We start from the raw sequence: 16,944 nt of genomic DNA, 5'->3' as shown, positions 1-16,944 counted from the left end.
TCCTGGAGAGACCCGCTTCCTGATTGGGATCTAAGAAAAAGGCGCAGCCACTGTGTCATCTTCCGTTTAGCATTTTTGCCCAGTTCTCCTGGCTGTCCTCGTCAGTGGTTTGGTGGCCAGTATTGATGAAGAGGAAGACCCTCCAGATCACAGGGGCTTTTAGAAAGCAATGCATTCACACATCCATTCTGCACCTGGGATGAAGCACCTACTAAGTGCTGGCACTGGGCGTCAGTAGTACCAGGTATAGGGAGGGAAATAGGCTCTCCCTGTGTTGTGGAATCCAGTTGCGAGGGAGAGCAGGAACTCTGCAGAGAATGTGCAGGAGGGGCCAGTAAGCACTTGCTGAGTGAACCCCAGCTGACTTCCTCCATGTCCAACACGGAATGTAAAAAGTGATCATAAACTGAAGGAGCGTTCAGCCTGACAGGCATCTTCTCTGTGAAGTAGCTCAGTGCACTCGCAGGCCCACAGGAAGTTTCCAGTTCACAACTGGGAGGGCACAGATTGCTTAGTAAACACATATACCCAGAGTCTTTAAGAAGCCTGCAAATGGAAAGCTCAAATTTCCTCAATTGTTTCCTACAGCGCTGCACCCCGATGATTAATATTCATGACGGTAGAGAGATAATATTGCAGCATTGTGATGTGACTTCCAAATTGCCAGTAAAATTAAATTAAATTTAGAACCATTTTCCTATTAAGGGCTGTGCTATTCTATTCTGCTACTTTGCAAACTCACAATTCATGTATTCTGTCTCATTCTTATGTTAATTCCCAGTTTTCAGTGATTCTGAATTGGAATTTACTCTAGGATATTCCCAAACTTCATACTTTATTCCCAATGTAGGAAGGACTCTACTGTGGACTCTGTCATACTGAACTACTAATAGTTTCCACTTGCTGCTGTAACAAATTACCATTAACTTAGTCGCTTAAAACAACACAAAGTGATTATCTTACAGTTTTCGAGGTCAGAGGTCTGAAATCAATTTCAGTGGCCTAAAACTCAAGGTGTCCACAGGTTGTGTTCCTTCTGGAGGTTTCAGGAGAGAGTCTGTTTTCTTGCTTTTCCTAGTTTCTGGAATATTCCTTGGCTTGTGGCCCTTTTCATCCATCCTTACAGCAAGCAACAGTGGATTGACTAAGTGCTTCTCACACTGCCATTCCTGTGGGTCTCTCCTCTGCTTCTCTCTTCCATTCAGTTCTCCTGGCTGTCCTGGTCAGTGGTTTGGTGGCTAGTAATACATTGGGACCCCCCAAGATAATTCAGAATAATCTCTAAGTCTCAAGATCATTAATTTAATCACATCTGCAAAATCCCTTTTACTATGCAAGTACTGAATATCATAGGTTCCAGGGATGTACACATTTTGGGGGACCATTATTCAGTCTACCACATATGCCAAAACACAGTTATGTTCCTTTTTAAGAAATAATTTTGTGATTTATGAACATCTGGATGAATAAGAAGAACCATATGCAGATTTATTTTTAGAGTCTTAAATGAACATTTTTACATTCATGTGTTTGTTTGTTTGTTTAAGTGACAAATTTAGGAACATGATTTAGGCCCAGTATTTTATTACTTCATTAAAATCGCCTCTCAGGAGTCTTAAGCCAGATAACAACTCTGACCTTTTCCCATGTTACAGCAGATCCTCCCTTCCCGGTGGGGTCAGCCCACTGCTGCAAGAGGATGGAGACGCCTTTCTGCCCTACACAGTTCTGTGCCCTCAGCCCAGCCAGAGGCAGGTCTGAGTATGCACACCCATCACAGTGCAGCCTGTGTCTGAGGAAGGGCCGAGGAGCACATGAGTGGCATTGCCAGTTGGGCCATGAATGCTTAGATGTTCTCCGTGATCTTGGAGGTGAGAGAACACTGAATTTAGGGATCCCTTAATGGGACCCCAGCATTTCCAGGGAGAGGATGTAGGAAGAACATGGAGGTCAACTGTCCCCCCTTCTGTTCTCAGAAAGTAACGGAGACCCTTGAAATAATGATAGGATTGCCATTGGTTAGGAATGATCAGTGTATCCAAAACAAAGATGAAGTGGGAACCAAGAGAAGAATTGGCATGTGAGAGTTGACGTCTTGGTCAATATTACCTTGCCTCCCTCTTTTTCAATCTCCCTTTTCCTTCACTTTCTTGGGCAAGTAACTTAATCTTCCTGTTCATTGTTTTTATAATTTGTGAACTGAAATTAATTATAGCACTTGACTCACAGGTCATTGTAAGGGGTAATTAGTTATTACAACTAGAGCACCTAGAACAGTACCTGTCATGGATTGTTACTCAATAAATGTTGGCTGCTATTATTCTATAGAAGTTTCCAGAGCTTCTACAGGATGTTTCCTATAAAATAAAAGGAGGTCATTTCTCATTTATAGATCAAGGCAATAGAGAATTTTCCACTAAGTTTTAAGTTAAATTTACCTAGTCATAAAATGTATGTTCACAATGGAAAAGGAGGTAACCCAGCTAAACCTCTAATTGGTGGAACTCACAGAAGTTCTTGGGTTCCTGGCCTTCTTCACTTGTTTTCTTTCCTGCTAAATACCAGCCTATCTGGGAAGAAGCTAAAATTTGTGGGCTACTCTGATGTTCACCAGACTCAGATAAAAGAAAGATCATCTTTCTGGGAGAGAATGTGATTGAAGCCAAGAGTTCCCCAAATCTGAACTGTAGACTTGAGCCTACAGTAGCACTTCATGCATTGGAACTGTTTGGGAATGGCCTGTCTGTATTTGTTCTCAAGTTCAAGTGCCTAACTCCAGAGTCCCCCAGTCGCCTCAGCCCCCCAGGGCCGGCCTGAGGCACAGGCAAGCCTCGGATGTTGGCTACCCAGCTGACACCAAGTTAAGGCAAGCCTCGGGTGGCAGCTGCACAGCTGCCCAGGGCGGGCCCAAGGTGCAGGCAAGCTGCCAGGGTGGCTGCCTAGCTGCCCAGGGCTGCCCGAGGCTCAGGTAACCAGGGCCAGCCGAGGCTTGTGCTGCTGCTGCCAGCAGTGGCAGCAGCAGAGGTGTGATGGGGGCATCACCTTCCTCTGATCACTGGTTGTCTCCTGCCCCTGAGGGCTCCTGAACTATGAGAGGGGGCAGACTGGGCTGAGGGACCCCCCTCCAGAATTTTCATGCACCGGGCCTCTAGTGTTAGAATAATTTCTAATTAGCATACTTATTATTCAGATGTTGGTTGCTTTAAAAAAATACTTGGTGTTCAAATAACTGTTCCTAGTTGTAATTCCGGATTAATTGGCACTTTTGATGAAGACAGAGTGAACTTCAAAATACCTTTTCTTTACCTCTTCACACCTTTTGTATGAATGAAACCTGAAGAAAAGAGGTTGGGTGTGCACTGGCGGCCCATCATAGAAGATTTCATTTTTGTTTCTTTTAGCAGTAGGGGGGAAATAACTACTCTTCTGATTCACTCATGTGATGAATAAGGCATATAATTACAGCAACCAAATGAGGAGGAAGTGAGGCGATGGTGGTGGCCGTGCAAAGGTTTGTCCTCCAGGAGCACCAAACAAACTCACCGATTAGCCCCACCTGGTCGCAAGAGCCCCATCTGTGACCATTTCAGACAACCAGCTTGTGAATATTTGTGCCACAGAGAACCAAAGTAAGGACCAGACAGTTCTGCACATCCTTTTTAGAACCACTTCTGAGTGCCATGTGAACTTCTCTCCCAATGATCTTTTTAAATTGGTGTCATAGATGCTATAATCCTCGGGGACTTGAAACACTGTGCTCTTCTGATTCTGGAAAAAGAAATTGGGGAGGGGAGAGCTTCTAGTCCATAGTGATATGCCCCTGGGAATTCAGCTCCACACTCTTGCCTAATTCTCAGTTATGAATGTGGACCACAGATGTCACTCTGGAATGCAACTTAGATTTCTTTCCTGTAGGAAACTGTTGAAAGCAATCGCTTATACTAGTGACTTTCTCTTAAAGCTAACGTTAGTGCTTGCTTATTCGTTGTGTTTGGTTTTTCCTTTTCTTATTAGGGGATTGATCTTATCATGACAAGCCACACTATAGTTTGTGACTCTTAGCATCGACTATGCCATCTGGCAACATGAGTGTTGTCTACTTCCCAAAGGCACCCCTCTGGCTGTTCCCTCCTGGTCTCCTCTGTGGACTCCTATTCTGTTTCCTGTTTCCTCTAAACATTGATATTCCCAAGCCGAGTTCCAGCCACAGCACTGTTCTCCTTTCATTCCCTCCAGGAAGTCTCATCATCTCAGTGCATGTTATGGGCTAGGCATAGTCATAAGTGCTCTCCATGCTGTATTCATTTCCCAAGGTTGTTGTGACAAATTACAATAAGCTGGGTGGCTTGGAAGAACAAAAATGTATTCTGTCACAGTTGTGGAGGCCAGAAGTCCAAAATCAAGGTGTGGTTTAGGTTGGTCCCTTCGAGAGAATCCTGAGGGATATCTGTCCCATGCCTCTTTCCTAGCTTCTGGTGGTGGCTGGCAATCTTTGGCAATTTTTGGCTTGCAGGTGCATCCTCCCATCTCTGCCTCCATCATCTGTGGCATTTTCTCTGTATGCTGTGTCCAAATTTTCTTCTTTTAAAGACGCCAGTCATTGAATTGATTGGGACCTGCCCTAATCTAGTATGATCTTATTTTAACTTGATTATATCTTCAAAGACCCTATTTCCAAATGAGGTCACATTCACAAGTTCTGGGTAGACAGGGATTTTTGCAGGACACTAGTCAACCAAGTACATATGCATGATCTCATTTCATCCTCACAACAACCTAGGCCCCATTATAAATGACAAAACAGATTCTTCCTAAATCTTAACCTCTACTATGTCTGTTAATGGACATCATAAAATGTTACACCGGTACATTAAGATGCACATTCCAAAAACACTCATTGCCTTCTCCCCATATGTGAAGGCCTACAACACAACTCCAGAATGTCTGTTTAGGACAGGAAAAGGGTTATTTGGAAGAGGCTGTTCAAAGCTGCCTTTATGTAACACTTTACTAGGTGTACCGCTTAATAATGCGGATTTTTTTTCTTCAGAAAATTTGACATATGAAGTTTTGAAGCTTGTTGTCAATACAACAAAATAGCATACATATCAAATCGCATATATATCAACATATGTGTAACTCTACTGAAAAAAATTCACATTATTAACACCTAATATATAAGATAGAATAAATATCAATTGCCCATATCTAAAATGATGGGTACCAACACTGACTTGAAATAAGAGTGGCCAGAGGAATAATAGATTTAAGAAAATATTAAGGCTGTCTTTGTCTTGATTTCAGGATGGATGATAGGGATATTTACAAATTAATAAAGTTTTTGGAGGGGTTGGGGCAAAATGAGTTTGCTTTTTTTCAAGAAAAACCATATCAAGCATGTCAGATTTGCAGCCGGTGGGCCACTTCATGAAGCCCACCGGCCGCAGGTTTGACATACTTGCCTTACATGAAACCTAATATAAGAATGAAGTTGCTGTGGTTGAAAAGGGGTAGGGCCTGTATTTTTTTCTTATTTTCTCCCCAGCTGTAAACGTGCCTAAAACACCTTGGCAGAATATTAGGAAAGCTAATTATTTAACATACTAGAGGCCCATTGCACGAAGATTCGTGCAGTAGGCCTTCCTTCACCTGGCTGCCAGCACCGGTTTCCTCTGGCACCCGGACCCAGGCCTTCACTCTGGCTGCCGCCTTCTGCCTTCATTCTGGCTAGAGTCTTCGCTCCAGCCGGAGTCTTCGCTGACTCCAGCCGGAGTCTACAGGCTTCTCGCTGACTCTGGCTGGAGTCTGCAGGCTTCTCGCTGGCTCTGGCTGGAGTCTACAGGCTTCTCGCTGACTCTGGCTGGAGTCTGCAGGCTTCTCGCTGGCTCCAGATGAAGTCTGCAGGCTTCGCTTCGTTCCGGCTGGAGCGCCGTTCCTGTAGCTCCCTCCGCCTCCCACCCTCTCCCTCATAGCAAGTGTCCTGCCCCCTGCCCCACCTGGCCGCTCTGCGCCTGGAGCAGCTGGGGGGCGGGGCGGCCACCATCTTTGTCCTGCTAATTTGCATATTGTCTCCTGATTGGCTGGTGTGCATCACGGAGGTATGGTCAATTTACATATTTCTCTTTTATTAGTGTAGATTCTTATAGTTCTAAATAAGAAAGCACTTACACTATTCCAGATATGTAGATATTCACCCAGTTTTAAAAGTGTTTCCAAGAAAGACCCTCGTGGCCTCCTTTCCTGGTATGTAATAGCCTTCAAGGCAGGGTGCTAACCTTTACCTATAATCCAAGAACAGCCCTGCACTGCTTAACTTCTCTTGCCTTTGGTTGGTTGTTGTGGGGCCTTGGATGTCCCTCCTGTTAGAAGACCCTGCATCTGAGAAGTCAGCCTGGTTTTCTTCAGAAAGCGTGGTGAGCCTTAACTCCTGGAATCGTACCTGCCCCCCAACAGAATTTATGAATTAGGCTGTGAGTCCTTCCTTCCCAACATTCCAAGAGGGAAAAGGGAAGAAAAATACAGGCCATGAGGAAGCTGGTAAGACCCCTGGCCACAGGGCCTGTGAGGGACAGAGCCAGAGCTGGGCCCCAGAGCTCTGCATTTACCCAGAGACAAGAATAGGGTTCTTCAAGTTTAATTAAAAACAGGATGTCCCTGCTGGGCCTCTCATTGATGTTGCTAAAAATAAAGTAGGGAAGTAGCCTGGCTTCTTCTGGTTTAATCCCATTAAATTTGGGGTGGGGGTGGAATTGGAGCTAATAAAAGACATGATTTGTTTCAGATTGCTGTCTGGAGTTGTGTCTTTTCCCTTCTTGTGCTGTGGAGTGCTGGATTTGGAAGTTCTAATGCAATCAGCTCTGGGTTGTTGATGCCATGGGAAGGGAGCAAAGGAACAGACAATTCCCTAAATGTGATTTTGCCAGGCTGTCATCTACTTACTCTGGGGACCACTGGGTCTCGTCACCTCAGCTCTTTGCTCACTACTCTAGTACCATCCATGTCATAGACCTGCTTTTATGTAATTCCTATCTGTGAGTTGATGCACACTAAAAACAAACAAAAACCAGCAACACTTAGTCTGAGGGCTATGAGAGCCATCTGTAAATGTGAACCTCTTAAAGGAGCCCTCACTTCCTCCTCAACCCCACAGTGTACTCCGACATTAGCTTCTTACTCCATTCCAGAGCCCAATTTGCAAATATATTCATGGAAGAGCATCCTGACTTTGTGTTTTTTTGTTTTATTTTGTATTAACCTGTCCTTATTTCTCTGTCCCAACCCAACTCCTTTTGCCTAATAGCTAAGGACTAAAATTCTTGGAGACTTTCTGTTGAGTGTGACAGCCTCATTCTCTAATACAAATTCATTTGTTTCCTTGGTCTTTCATTCATTTGTACAACCGAGAGTTTTAGGGAATAATCTCTAGATTATTACCCAGTTGACTTCCCATCAGAATCCCATCATGATAATTTTATGAGTCCAACTCTTAGAGGCTTAGAGTTGCAAGAAATGCTTCAGACAAGTGGGTTTTACTGGTCACCATGGGACCTAGACAGAGTGTAGGTGAGGACTATCATATCAATTATTAAGGCATAACTAGAATCACAATACCCATATCAATGGTGGTCATAAAAAAGGAAAGCTTTTGGTCTTCAATATGATGCCTCCCAAGCCCTGTGCCAGAGGATTGGTGATATGTAAAACAAGCAAAAGCATATTCATCTTGTTGATGATTGAATCCTCATCCCCTAGTACCTAGTAGATACTCAATAAATAATTGTTAAACTATAAATAATCAATTTTAATTCTTTCAATACTATTGCTTGCAAATAAGGAATAGAGGTGGATTTGGGAAGTAAGTGTAGATAAAAATTTCAAATTTATTGGCAGTACCATCTTTTTGTTGCTCATTGGAGAAATACAAAGACCCTAACATGGTCCGTGAGGTCCCAGTGGTCTGTCTCTCCCTGCTCTGGAGCCACACCTCTGGCCACACTCCCCACACACTCTCGGCCTTCTTACCATTCCTCCCACCTCAGGTGTCTACACTTGTGTTTCCCTTTACCTCTCTAAGCTCTGTGTCTTCTACATCTTTTTGCTTAGCCATCATTCCTTGGGGCAGCCTATTCTCCTGACAAGGTTCAATATTCCCAGTACATTGTCTCATAAAACCACGCATCTTCCTTTGTAGCACTGCTTTCAAAAATAGTTTTACATTCATTTCTTTATTTTAGTAATGTTGGTCTGCCTTATTTAAAAGTAAAACCATGATGGCAAGGATGGGGTAGATGATAAGGCCTGGTATATAATAATTAATTGATCAATAAATATTTGATGCATGACAGAGTGAATAAGTGAATGACTGAGTATGGGGTGGGAGAGTAAATGAAGAGCAGGCATTTTCTTAACCTGGGGTCTGTGGACGGGGCCTGAATCCACAAGCCCTGAGGTTGCCTGCAGCAGTGAGTGTGTATGCAGGAGCCACATGTGCTTGGTTTCTAAGGTGAGTGCATCGCTTTTGACATATTAAGAATTTTTAAGGCGTTTCACATGAATATATTTACTTATATGAAGAAAGGGAGAAGAAAAAGAAAAGAAGATGGAAAAATGAGGAAAAATTAGCCGTCACAGCGTAAGGGCTCAGATACTCAACACTGGGGAGAGAGGAATGGGGACCAGCCAGGCACAAATGAGCTTGAGAGAGAGGAATTGGGACCAGCCAGGCTGCGGCCTGGGAAAAAGACAAGCTGCCTGCCCCGCGGTCCCGGGTGCCAGCGCCTGCCGCTGTGGCCCAGGAGCGGGACAAGCTGCCCACACATGGTCCCCTGCGGCTGCGGCCGGCCCAGGCGAAGCCAGCCCAGGTCCTGGGTGCCTGCAGCTGGCCAGAGGGAAGGAAGCCCAGGTCCCAGGTGCCTGTGAACAGCCAGAGGAGGGAATCCTGGGTCCCGGGTGTGAGGTGAGGCAGAGGTGGTTAGGGGCAATCAGGCCAGCAGGGGAGCAGTTAGGGGAGATCAGGCAGGCAGGCAGGCAGAGGTGGTTAGGGGCAATCAGGCAGAGGGGTTAGGGGCGATCGGGCAGGGAGGCAGGTGAGCAGTTAGGAGCCAGCGGTCCCAGATTGTGAGAGGCAGTCGGACATCCCCCACAGGGTCCTGGATTGGAGAGGGTACAGGCCGGGCTGAGGGACCCTGCCCCTGTGCATGAATTCCATGCACCGGGCCTCTAGTAAAAGATAAAGGAGGAACTTTAAAAAGAGAAGCATAATAGAAGAAAATTGAGCGAGGAGGAAGAGCATGAAGAAAGTGATGGGATGGTATCCTGAAAGAACCCTCTAAACTTAGTGAGTCAACACCTGTGCAAGAACTGCATTAGTAACTACCCAGGTTCGATGAAGAGCCAGATCCATTGGCTCCCCCACATCTAATAGGAGAGAGTCCTGGGTAACTATAATTCAGGGTGAGTGGGATGAAATGATCCGGGAGAGGTTTGGTGGAGCCATTTGGGAGGAAGGAAGATCACAGCAATAGAAGGAGAGAAGACCAGGGAAGGCTTCCTGGCGGAGGGTAACATTTCAGTCTGCCCTTAGCACATAGATAGGATTCAAGGAGAGGGGAAGGTGAGCGCTCAGAGAAGAGAAGCATGCAAGCAAAGCTGCTGGTGCAGGAAGCCAAGGTGTGTGCTGGGCAGGTGGCCGGGCTCTCGACAAACTTTGCAGAGCATCTGAGGGGGGAGATGCCTCCTTTGGCCAGTTACAGACACAAAGCAGGAAGTACCAAGTGAGACGGCCTTACCGAGGCCAGAACAGACTCAGGGAAGGAACAACACAAGCCTGAAAGTTGAGGGTGAGTAACTAGCTCTAGCTCTATAGCCTTTGCTAGTTCCCCAAGGAGTCAGGTATCCCACAGCTGGGCACGTGGCACTGTAACCCCAGGAGATGGAGGTGTAGACCTGGGCTGGGGGGATGGCAAGCAGGGGTCCAGGAGGAAGGCAGAGTCTGGCTCACCTGTTGCTCCCGGGCACACTTCAGTGAATGTTTCTTGGGAAAGCTGACCGTGGCCAACTTTATCCCAGTGGTACTCACAATCCCAGACAAGGTGACAGCTGTGAACTCGATCTTTCTCCCAGAGGGAGTCGCTGTGGAGGCAGCTCTGGAGTTCAGTGAGGGCTTTGATGGGTTCAAGACAGACTCAGGAAGCCTGGCCTGGGGGTCTCTTTGGGGGGAGATCAGCCCCAGGGTCAGCACACTGGGTGAGTCTGTTTTTCACTCTTATTTTACCACCAGGATTAGAATATTTACCCTCCTTTCTCCAGAACATTTTAGGGACGTGGGGCAGGTTGATCCTAAACAAGACAAAAGAGAAGTTCAGCCTTTAGAATCAATTTTGCTCTCACGTTTCCCATCTGAATGCTTCCTGCCCTCAGCTGCCTTCCTTTCTCTCCCCCCTCCAGCTGTCCCACTACCCCCGGAATTCCAGAACTTTCCAGATTTTTGTGCCCATCCTGGAGCAAAACCTACTTTTACTGAGTACCAAAGAGGGGAGTCCCCAAGTGGTGGGGGAGATAGCTTCAGTACTTCTTACAAAACTCTTTCAGTAGAACCCTCCTTTGCTCAGCAGGTTTCAGATGCACCCAGTTTATCTCAAGCCTGAGACAGCATACCTATTTAATCCCAAACTGGGGTGACAGATCGTTTCCACTGGGGGGTATTTGGGAGCTTGCTGAGAAGGAATGCAAGACAATTGCCATACAAAGGGAAGAGCATTGGATGGAGGGGGATGCCTGCCGGGCAGAAGACCGGGGCTCGCACTTGCAGAAGGTCCGGTGTTTGCCATCCTGAAGGACCTCGCTGGAGGCCACAGCAGACACCAGCCCATCGCTCTGGCCTGAGGAATGCCATCTGCAGCCTTCTCCTAGCAGCGCGGTCCTCAGGGGGCAGCATCAGCATCACACAGGAGCTTGTTAGAGATGCGGGATCTCAGGGCCCCAGCCCACCCTCCTGAATCAGATCCCGCATGGTCACGATTCCCAGGGCATCAATATGCACCCTACGGTGTGACTCTCAGGGGTCCGGGGTCTCCCTGCCAGCTGTCGCTCCGGAAGACTCTCAGTGCTGGAGCGAGTTCTGCGGCCTGGCTTCTCCCATCAGTGACTGTGCCTCTTTCCACAGCAGATCAGTGGGGACAGGGCTAGCTCCTTGTGTGAAGCGAGGACATTCCCTTCAGCTCACCAGTGCGTTTGGGAGGTGTAATGACAGGGCTACTGTAGGCCCCTCCAAGCTATGTTTCTGTCATCCCACGCTGTCGTTTCTGCCTCCAGGCGATCTACAAGATGGTTTCCTCCGTCATGAAGATGCCTGAAGATGAGTCAACCCCAGAGAAAAGGACGGAAAAGATCTTCCGCCAGATGGACACCAACAGAGATGGTAGGAGGCGCAGGCCGCTTCGCTTTGCTCGGGGTGGGGGCTGCTGGAGGGGCTGGGCCTTCAGGCAGGGAAATGCCGCTCAAGGACAAGGTATTGGCCACGAGGACCCGGCTCATGACCCTTCCTTTGTAAAAGTAGCTCATCCTGCCTGCTCCCTAGTGCTGTAGTTCCGAGGAGGATCAGGGTGGGGACAAGCCCAGGCCGCAGCAGGCTGGGTCCTTGCAGGACAGCTCATCAGAAAGGGGGGAGGGGCTTGGCATTCTAGCCAGACCCCCGTGACTTTCACTCCAGCTGGCCAGGGGTTAGCGGACCCTCCTGCGCATGCTCTGTGTTGGGTTGCCTGGAGCCCAATGGGTTCTCACAGCTGCCGGGCGGGTGGAGGTGGGAGGGGAGTGAGGGGCCTGAAGGTGACCCCCCTCCCCCAATTCAAACCCCGCAAGGGGCTGCAAAGCAAACCAAAGTGAAAGGAAGGCTGGATTTCAAGCTCCAGATCAGGGGAAGCTGTCGCTGTTTCAACCACTGCGCGAGTCCGGGCGTAGCTCGCACAGTGGGGCCAAGACACAAGACTCAGGGGGCGCCTGCTCTATAGATTGAAAGTAAATAGGTAGATAAATCCCCGCCTTTCTCCTTCAGGTGGAAAAGGTGAGTTTGGTGAACCAAGAGCTAGGACCTGGGGAGGGGCTGTGGCTAAGCGCAAGACGTATTTTGTTGGGGTAGAGGGTGAGGGCTCCAATAGAGGGCACCCCTCCTGCCTGCAGTTGGAATTAGGTGACAGACAGAGCAATAATAGAGGCCAGAGGACCGAGCTTCATTGACGCATGCGGCTCTGTGGGCGCGGGGACCAGACACAGCAGCAGCGAGCGGGGCAGCCTGGCACCGATCCTTGGAGGGCCGAGGGGAGCAGGTCCTCCCTGCGGCAGCTCCTGCCAAGAGGAAGAAGAGGGCAAAGCTAAGGAGACAGGCCCAGCGGCTCCTCCCAAGGAGGCCCCCCTGGAAGCACCGGGAATAGGGGAGAAGCTTTGCCCCCCTCCTGGAAGGGACACGTATGAGTGGGCCCCAGGTGGCTGAGTCCTTCTCTCCCAGCCAGCCAGGATAGGAAAGCACCCTGGTTGACGGGAGGGTCCCAGGGGGCACCCCCTGCCTTGCACACACACCCCTTTATTTTCCTTACCTTGGTGGGGGCGCAGCTGTCCTAGAGGGGCCCTCCCTCAGATATCAGCCTGGCCCCCCATCTCACTCAGCAAGCCTGAGTAACCCAGGTGAGGCTCCCGGTGACATCGTGGGAAGAAACGGCCTTGGTGCCGGGGGAGCCCAGCTCGGTCTCTTAAAGGCTGAGGGGACATTCCTTCCACAAAGACGGAGTGAGCCGTCCAGGGCGCCTGCAGCTGGAGAAGCGGGAGGGCAGGGGTCAGGGCAGGGCCACCTGCCAGGGCAGGCCCACGGGGGCTCCCAGGAAGAAGTGTGCCCGCCAGGGGCGGGGCTGGCTCTGCAATCCCGAACCAGAGCTGCCCCCTGGGCCTCCCATCGGGAGGGAGGAGTGTGGGCCCCGAGGCAGGTGTTGGATGGCAGGGACCAGGGGAGCCATCACTGCCTCCAAGATGCGGTGGGGTGAGTGTGCGTTCTCCAGCTGCCACCTGCCGCCACTCACCTGTGCTCCATTCTCTTGCTTTCTAGGCAAACTGTCCCTGGAAGAGTTCATCCGAGGGGCCAAGAGCGACCCGTCCATCGTGCGCCTCCTGCAGTGCGACCCCAGCAGCGCCGGCCAGTTCTGAGCCTGCGCCCGAGAATTGTAGAGCTGCTTGTGTTGTTCCCTTTTGATTTTTCTTTTTAACAATTTTTTTTTTTGGCCAAACCACATTGACGGTGATGCTGCCCCCCCCCCCCCCCCCCCCCCCGCAGTCAGATGCGCCTCCCTCCATGCCGCCTTCAGCTTCTTTTGTCGTGGACGCTTCGCGGAAATGAATGCCCAGAGCCCAACGCCTCGTGGAGCGCATGGACCGTGCCGTCGTGCACAGACTTTGCGGTGTTCGTTGCTCTGACGATCTTCATCGTTTTTATTATTATTTCCTCTTGATTCTAACGTCTCTGTTCTAAAACCGAAGACGCGGGGAGGCAGGAGAAGGGAACCCCATCCAGCGCAGTGCGCTACTGCAAGCTTTGCGGGGCTTGCTTGAAAAACAAACTCCCCCACCCCCGGTCTGTTGTCACACGTGCCCCAAGGGTGATGGCACCAGATGTGGGATCCCCAGCCTGGGAATGAGGAGCCTTCTAGGGCCAGGCTGTTAAAGGGGCCTGGAATATCCCCCCCCCCCAAACTCCCCAAAGGCCTGCCCCGCCCCCCTTCCCAGCAGGCTGTAGTTTCTAAGCTGTGAACATTTCAAGATAAAGTAATAGTGGAGAGAAAAAGATGGCTCAGCTATTTTTTCACAGGTTTACACTAGTTGAGCTAAGATGAGTTTCTTGGGAAAGTAATCACAAATGGTAACTTATATTCTAAGACCAGACCCATCTTGTTGCTTCTTGTGATTTAAAAAAAAAAAAAAAAGAATGCTGTATATAAAATATTGGGTATTGCAGACCAAATTAAGTGTTTCGCCTTGTTTAAATGAAATGCATGTTTAGTGAGCACTAATCCAATCTTATTACAAAAGACTGTTTCTGGTAGCTTATTGTGAAGTAAGCCAATTATAATGAATGTCTGTGTCTTGTTTTAAAGTCATATCTGTCTTTGCACAAATGCACCAATCAGCAGGTATATTTTGTATATTCCAGAACAGTACCAAGTCATCCTGACTAGCCCAGACTTAATGTTGAATGTTTTTCCAGAGTAGCAGTGCCTGGAGAATGGAAGCAGGCAGGCCGAAGTGGGAACCAGCAAATGGAGCACCAGACAGTTTACCTTATGAGAGATGTGAGGTGATGGGTGGCCCACCAGCCCAGAAGCTGGTCGGTAGCATCACAGTGGAGGTGTCTGAGCAGATGGACATTCTGTAGACCTGGGAAAAATATAGTATAAATTCTCAGGACTTCCCAATGGTTTGGTCCACATGAATGGTTAGGGAGTCGTATCTGGGAAGATGACTTTCCATGCCCCAACTGGCCCTACGGAGTCAGGGGTTGGACAATCATCTGATTCATAATGAAGAAGTCATGGGCAAGTGCATCTGTGATTTTCAAGGCCCACGATGGAGAATCCAAAGGTGTTTTCCATCACTGTGTTTTTTGAATGAAGGTTTCTATTTCCAGAAGTTACAGCACAAATTTGAGCTGCTGTTTGGCCTGGTGACCTTGGACACACTAATTTGAATTGAAAGAGTAAAATTTGCTGGTTATAGGGGAGCCATCCTATATAATAAAAGGCTAATATGCAAATTGACCAAATGACGGAGTGACTGGTTGCTAAGATGTGTACTAACCACTAGGGGGAAGACGCTCAATGCAGGAGCTACCCACTGGTGGTCAGAGTGCTCCCACAGGGGGAGTGCCGCTCAGCCAGAAGCCCTGAGCCTGAGCTGGGCTCACGGCTGGCGAGCGCAGTGGTGGTGGCGGGAGCCTCTCCCACCTCCGCTGCAGCGCTAAGGATGTTCCCCGAGGGCTCCCAGACTGCGAGGGGGCACAGGCCGGGCTGAGAGGCTACCCCCCACCCCCCGCACCAGGTGCACAAATTTTGTGCACTGGGCCTCTAGTATTTCAATAAGCAGTAGGCATGAGGAAACCAAACACTCAAGGGTGTAGATGGGGAGAACCTACCCCAAGAAAAGGCAGAAGGCCCCTAGTGGGTCTATCTCCTGCCACACTACTTCCTGTAGACCAAGGACCACAGAAAGGTAGACATCATGAGGAAGATGATGCTGAGCCCATTCTAACCTCCAGATTCTTGTGTATTACTTGAATCCACTTTAACAGGTAGCAAAAATCAAAATTTGTGTGGTTGACCAACATGAACCCATTTTGCAGGATGAAATTTGAGACCTGGACTCCATAAAATCATTTTAATCCTCCTCCAAGTGTCAGTTTCTCACAATTGTTTTACACTGAGACTTGCCAAGTTCCTCCATGGCCCAGGTGGGAAAATCTAGTTTTGAAAACTAGGGAATTAACCTAAGACATGGAGTACGGAGTGAGAGAGGGGACCAAGCCTATCAACAGTGTCCAGGAGGCACACCTCATTTTCTCCCCATCTTGATTGAAGACCTAAATCCTCCTTTGAGTTCTCCTTAGAGCGTGGAGGGAGTTAATGTCTAGGAAACCCACCTGGGCTCTGTCCTTGGTCGTGATATCTTGCTGAACCAAACACACTTTGTTTCCTAGAACCTAAAGCTGGAATGAGGAGCAGGGAAGAGGGTCTCCAGCTGTTTAGGAAAGAAAACAAGAGCCAGACGCACGGCTAATGAACCCCGACACGCTGGGGACATACAGAAATAGCCCTCATCCTGGCCTGCCATTGACCCTGTCTGTATTTTCTCGAGGGTTGTTTTTCTTCTCCTCCTTCCTGGGAAGGCCTTTGTAGGACTAATGCAATGCACTCATTTTGGCCAAGGGACCCTGCAGCACACAGAAAGCTGGATGCCTAAAGGTTTATGTCACTCCTGTGCTGGGCTGTTCATTGTCATTGCTGTGTTGAGGGATGGATGCTGCTCTGTCTGAAATCAAGCCAGCCTGTGATGTTCAAGGGACTGGAATAAAGTGGTTTATAAATTGAAGGATGATACAGAGTGGTTGACTCTTCATATCCCTGTTTAAGGTAGGGAAGGGGTGCCAAGGGTGCTGTCCCACCCATCTCTATGCCCCAGGGGGCACAAATGGATTTAATCATATGCATACTTATAAACCCCATCATATGGAATGGACCCGATATCAGTTGACTTTGTGTTGCTCTAGCTTGGCAGTCAGGCACGTTGAGTGTTTAATGATTGTCTGGGACATGAGGTTTCCATGCCTAAACTGCCGCTCCAGCTGAATCTGTGCCTGTGTGAGGGTCCAGGTGCTGACTCTGGCCTCCTCCTTCTGGGTACAGTTTCTGCCCTGGAGAGACACAAGGAACCAGGGTTTATGAAAGTGGGGTGCAGGGGGAGGGGATCAGAGAGGCTGCTGAGCCCCAAGCCCCATCCAAAAGCAACCTTAGTCTACACTTGGGCTTCCGTACTCGCCTTCACTTTCTTCTCACCTTCTCTCCTTGCTCACAACTGGAGCTGCAAACCCTAGTTCTAACATTAGGTGCAGTGGAAGGAGAAACTGAGGCAAGCTCCTCCTCAGTGGAAATTAGTGTTCTCCTCTCTCCTCTCCTCGCCTCTCAGTCTGGAGAAGAGCCAATAGAAAAGATGACACGATACAGAGCCCACACCCTCAAAGCCACTACAGATCAACTGTGTGTTTGGTTTTTGTTGATGTCATTGGCCCTGCCTCCAGCACAGAAAGCCATTAATGCAGGAAAAAATGGCTGGGTGTCAGCTAGAGTAGTTGCTTCATGGGCCAACTACACTTCATGTTAGAGTTCAGTTGGCCTGGAGTGGAGTATTTTCCTA

General features: G+C 48.6%; 1 protein-coding gene across 4 annotated transcripts in view; it reads left to right on the top strand.

The window, feature by feature from the left end:
• Positions 1-16,121, top strand: part of NCALD (neurocalcin delta) — a 314,941-nt gene extending 298,820 nt beyond the window's left edge. For all 4 annotated transcript variants that reach the window (XM_080647010.1, XM_080647009.1, XM_080647008.1 and 1 more), the window contains 2 exons: positions 11,314-11,419; positions 13,094-16,121. In XM_080647010.1, the coding sequence (XP_080503136.1) occupies positions 11,314-11,419; positions 13,094-13,191 (204 nt within the window). In that variant the 3' untranslated portion in view covers positions 13,192-16,121. The remainder of the gene's footprint in view (positions 1-11,313; positions 11,420-13,093) is intronic.
• Positions 16,122-16,944: the final 823 nt, after the last annotated feature.

Source organism: Plecotus auritus (genome assembly GCF_963455305.1).
Source record: "Plecotus auritus genome assembly, chromosome: 11".
NCBI lineage: Eukaryota > Metazoa > Chordata > Mammalia > Chiroptera > Vespertilionidae > Plecotus > Plecotus auritus.
Note: the sequence above shows the minus strand (reverse complement) of the source record. Positions and strands in the feature narration are given on the sequence as shown.